General features: G+C 37.5%; 1 protein-coding gene across 8 annotated transcripts; it reads left to right on the top strand.

Annotated features, from left to right (window-relative positions):
• LOC109726828 lies at positions 1,252-4,922 on the top strand. Of its 8 annotated transcripts, none has more exons than XR_002220628.1 (4): positions 1,252-1,780; positions 2,285-2,635; positions 4,184-4,189; positions 4,318-4,922. XR_002220628.1 is itself a non-coding variant. In XM_020256632.1 (2 exons), exons 1-2 carry the CDS (start codon positions 1,389-1,391, stop codon positions 2,550-2,552), a joined length of 660 nt encoding a protein of 219 aa, XP_020112221.1. In that variant the 5' UTR covers positions 1,252-1,388; the 3' UTR covers positions 2,553-2,769. The 8 variants fall into 8 exon arrangements, 1 of the variants encoding a protein (XP_020112221.1); XR_002220627.1 differs by lacking the exon at positions 4,184-4,189 and adding an exon at positions 2,776-2,815; XR_002220623.1 differs by lacking the exons at positions 4,184-4,189; positions 4,318-4,922 and adding exons at positions 2,776-2,815; positions 3,471-3,735.

The raw sequence follows: 5,212 nt of genomic DNA, 5'->3' as shown, positions 1-5,212 counted from the left end.
AATCACTATCGTTGCTTGACAAAATACTGCAAGTCAATAATTTTTTTTTTTTGAACAGGCAAGACATTAATTATTAGATTTTTTTTTTTCCCACAGACAGAATATTAATTTATAATCAGTTCTTAACTTGTTTATTAATCATACCTTGATTGGCTTTCGATAGGACTATATTCGCCAATAGTATTTTCCACTTGAGCACTATTTTTAACAAGTATAATAAGTTGATTTTCAGAAGTGGCCGCACTGTTAAATTCCTTTGCAATATGATTATTCTAAATCTCCTGTTTGATTTCAATTACACTATGAATTATTTGTAAATTGTCTTTTACTTTGCTAACTCCAATAAAAATAGTATTTCACGCACAACATAAACTTTTCTTTTACAAAATTTTTCATACTACACAGCATATTCCTTACCCTCTTGCTTTTTTTTCTTAACTTTCTCTATATATAGCAATATTGTTTAACATCATACACAGGATTCATGAAACAAAAAATTGTATAGTACATAGAATATTTTTTGTACTTTTGCTATCTTTCTTATTATTACAATGCATACATCTTCTCCCCAACTCTTTCTACTCATAGCCCATGTGAGTCCATGCAAGCCACTTGAACATAGCCCATGTGGGTCCATGTGAGAGAGAGAACATGTTAGGGTGAGAGAGAAAATCCACCATGTGGCTCGACGGAGGAACGACATTTGGTTTCAACTTTAGTATAGAGTTTAATACTTTGCTCTTTGATATCTTTTTAGTTAGGGAAAACTTTAAAAACCCCCCTGTGGTTTCGCACTTTTTTATTTTAGTACTCTGCAGTTTAAAGTGTATCAAGTTAGTATCCTGTGGTTTCGCACTTTCTCATTTTAGTACCCTGTGGTTTAAAGTGTATCAAGTTAGTACTCTGTGGTTTTATTTTTGTATCAAATTAGTACCCTGTGGTTTTATTTTTCTCTTAATGAAATATTAAACCACAGGGTACTAAAGTGAGAAAGTGCGAAATCACAGGGTACTAACTTGATATACTTGAAATCACAGGGTACTAAAGTGAGAAAGTGCGAAACTACAGGGTACTAATATGATACACTTTACACCACAGGGTACTAAAATGAGAAAGAGTGAAATAATAAGATGGGTATTTGAAGTTTTCCTTATATTTTTTAATAGAATAGAACAAATTATAAATTTCTATTTTACCAAATAAGCCCATTTCAAAACTCCTGTAATCAAGATTCAAAGAAGCATAAAAGAGGGGGTGGGGGGGGGGGTGAGATGGGTTTCGAAACGAAGAGGGAACCACTTTTCCCACCACCCCCGACCAACCCAAATCTCTAACCGTTCGCCGGAGGCAGTGCGGCGGCGGCGGCGGCGGCGGCGGCGGCGGCGGCGATGGCGGAGGACGAGCCCTTGTGGGGCGCGGCGGAACTGAGCCGCGTGGAGGTGATGCGGCGGCGGGGGCGGAAGAGGAAGGAGCTCCGGCGCGTCTGGGTGCGGATGTACTGGGATTTAGTGGAGGAGATGCGGCCGAAGCTGCGGCGGTACTGCTGGGACACGGGGAACAGCCCCTGCGAGGAGGGCGAGGAGGAGAGGGCGGAGAGGGAGCGGTTAGGGTTAGGGCACGATGTGGGGAGGGAGAAAGGAGGAGGAGGAGGAGGGAGGTGGCGGTGCGCGTACGCCGGGTGCAAGTCGAACGCGATGCCGCTGACGAGGTTTTGCCACCCCCACATACTCTCCGATCCGAAGCAGACCCTGTACAAGCCTTGCAATTTCGTTGTTAAGAGGTATTCATCTTCTCTAGGGTTTTCATAATTTTTCTCTAAATTTGCAGAATTTTTAGTTCTTTATCTGCGTTTTTGCATAAATTTACAATTTTCCCATAAATTTACAATTTTTGAATGCTTGTTTGTTTGATGAGCATGATCTATGAAAATGGAGATACCTAAATTTTGCTTCATATATATTATCTGCGTTTTCGCATTAGCTCCCTCAAAATTTCTTTTTTCATAAATGGCCTCTGCAAAATTATAATTGAGGAGGGGACATTTGCGAAAATTTTCTTTTGAGGGGACTAAATGCAAAAAAATCCCAGCAAAAATTGCATGTGTATTTGTCTTTTTTTTTTTAAAAAAAAACCCTATTAACACTGAAGTATGAAGATGTTGTATAGTTAGAGGATTGATGTTCTTCTCAGAGGGATAAATAGATGTTTCTTTTGGTTAGTTTGTTTATCTTACTGTCGCCTTCTTTGCGCTTGTATTTAACTATATGTCTCTTTTGAATTACAGTAGTGTACACACCGGGCAAATTAGTTGCGGGAAGCCGATTGATGTGGCTGCAGTGCCCTCCCTCTGCCCGGTGCACTTTCAGAGGGTTCAGAAGAGCATTGCACAAGCTTCGAAGAAGCTCGGCCTGAACATGTCCTCTTCACCTACCAGTGTTGGAAAATTTGCAAATATAATAGCTGATTGTTTACGCCGAATTCAAACTAAAAGAAGAGAAGCACTAAAGGCTCGAGTCGGCAAAATAGATGACAAAGTTGAAAAAGTTGGTTGAGCTTTGTAACTCAGAAGTTAGTAATCGCACGAAGAAGACTATTCGGAAGTTGCTGAATGCACACACCAAATTCTTTCGTAGCGGTATCTTTTTGCCTTTTATTTCAAATTTATTAGGCTTTAACAATTACTCTTTTTTTTTTTTATTTTCCTTTCGTAGTGGGGTGTGTACTCAGCTATCAGTATGTGGAAGGCGCATGCTGACATTTCTTTTCTATTTGTAGATATATACTCCGGAGACTTGTTTTCTGGTCAAATCAACAAGTGAGCAGGATTATTCTTAATTGGAAAAGCTTGCAATTGTTCTGCTTTATGGACCTTTTAATGACATGCATGCAACGACTTCTGAGCTGTTTGTTATACCTTTTGGATATCATAGGAAGTCATGGACTGCGAATCCCATTAATGTTGTCTGTTAATTTAGCATGGACTAGTGAATTTGCTTGCAACCACAGTTTTTTGAAAAGAAAAAACGAAGAAAAATCTTAAGTCCTATAGAAAGAAGTAATGAGCATCGAGTGATGGTGAGAGGGTCTACGCTACATAATGCATGGGTATCACCATTCAATTAGGATTTGCTAATAAGATACAATTCCCATAGCAATTCTGAGATGTAGATGAGTATTAAGGCCATTAATTATATCCTCAAATTATGTTTGTAATATCGAGGCATCAATAGATAACTAACATATTTGATTTCTTCATCTTTAATCAAAGTGTTTCGAGAATTTATGTAAATTATGATGTCTATGACTTCTCAAGTGCAAGAAAGAGTATACAATTGCTGTTGCTCGATTGTGGTGTGAGTATTTATGTTACATATGAAATAGTTATCTAGTAGTCTTATTTATTTATGTATCGCATTTTAACAAATAGGAAAAGCTAAAATCCAAGCATTGATGTACCATGAAAATGTCAGTTGCTTTGTAGAAAAGACTGAAGAGGAGAAGATTTGTTCGCTCATGAGCGTGGAGGTCTAGACTGCCAGGAATAAGTATAGGATTGTTCTGGATAAGTTTGACTTCATCCTAGCGGAAGATACAAAAGTGGAAGATGCAAGCGAAGAGTCCACCAAAATAACAATGCATTTCTTTGTATTAATCTCTTTCGACAGATTACACGAATATCATTACTAAACGTTTGTGTGCCAATAAGAGTTACTCGACATGTCACATTCTTCTTTTTGAGATTCTTGATGATAATTTTCTATATAAACTCTATATTGTCAGACAGATGAAGGAGGTTAGCCAAGTATCTTTTGTTCGGACGACGCCAATGAATGTTGCAAATGGAAAAGTTGTTTTTTATAGGTTAGACGTAAGATGAAGTCATCAAAGCTTGTCTAAGTTTTAACCTAACATCTGTTTACCTACATTGTTGTAATGCATATTTAACGACAAGTCTAGATCAAGGTAATCACATTAACTTGTTCTTGAAGATTGGTGTAGGAAACATAACTAAACAGGATCATGCTGGAGATAGAAACAATGTAAAGGTTGTAAATGAGGTTTCTTATGCAGTGCTTGTAGCAAACAAATCAATAGGCAAGTTCTCTCTTGCCTTTGTCAACTCCAGGTTTCCTTGATGACTAGCTAATGTTTGTGTTTGCTTGTGTTTGCTTGTGTTTTTCAGCCCAAGGTAAGATAGTAATTCGTTTTGATGGTTATATTTGTGTTGTTCTGCAAATTTGGTTCCACATAGAGCTGATACAATGGCAAAAATAGAAAATAGATGGCTGACTTGTTTCGCTCCATTATTTGATGCAGGCTTGCCAAATAACCAAATATACACACCGACATGCTTTTCTACTAGTATGATTACAATTGTTCCGCTGCATCGTCTTGGAGATATATGTTGGCTGACTGCTTCTTTACAATGCAGCAGAATAACTTTCTGCTTTCCATTCACCACCAAATTGAGATGACATGTGCTTTCCCATAACAAGGACTTGAAAACTGCATCGCGTAGATTAAATCAAGCCATCCTTTTTCGTCCACGCCGAAGTAGTCTCAGCACTTATCGCTTGCTGATTGGGATGCCGAACAATTGCTCGGTACTGGTAAACTCTGCCATTTATGGTTCATTCTAATAGCCTAGTTTCGGAGTGAGCAATCACTTCTCAATTACAAACTATTCGTCTTTAGAGTTTTTACATACTTCACCATGTTGGAAACATGAACTTCGTAAGTGGTATTAGTTCCGAGCCCGGGATTGTCTATGCTGTTTGAAACCCATGCAAAAGATGGGTAGTAATTGTGAAATTGTAGCTTAACATCAATGGCTTACTGATTTGTTTTAGTGCTACATGATTAATTGTACATGATGCTGATAATCTTTGAAACTTTACCAAGTTCTTTATGGTGTTTTGACATATCCTCATGTGCCAGTTTAATTCTTGTTAGAAGATTTTAGAGCATGTTTCTGAATGTTGAAAAATCTGTGTTTGCTATTCTCTCCCTAGCTTTAATTGGGATCTTTTTTTTTTGTAAATCTTTTGGTAGTTTCTTTTTTGTTTTTCACATGTAAATCCCTTAAAATCTATGGAATTGTGCAAGTAAACCTGTAAAGTTGTTTTGTATATTGCATGAAGTTGTGAATTAAACCTGCCAAGTTGTTATGTAATTTAAAATTTGAATGTAAATTTAAAATTTGAAATCAAAA

The sequence above is a fragment of the Ananas comosus genome, linkage group 21, assembly GCF_001540865.1.
Source record: "Ananas comosus cultivar F153 linkage group 21, ASM154086v1, whole genome shotgun sequence".
Lineage (NCBI taxonomy): Eukaryota > Viridiplantae > Streptophyta > Magnoliopsida > Poales > Bromeliaceae > Ananas > Ananas comosus.
The sequence above is the reverse complement of the archived record's forward strand: the minus strand, read 5'-3'. Positions and strand labels throughout refer to the sequence as shown.

Coding starts and splice junctions, on each gene's coding strand:
- LOC109726828 (XM_020256632.1), top strand. CDS start 1,389: ATGGCGGAGGACGAGCCCTTGTGGGGCGCGGCGGAACTGAGCCGCGTG. Junction 1,781..2,284: donor TGCAATTTCGTTGTTAAGAG/GTATTCATCTTC, acceptor TTTGAATTACAG/TAGTGTACACACCGGGCAAA.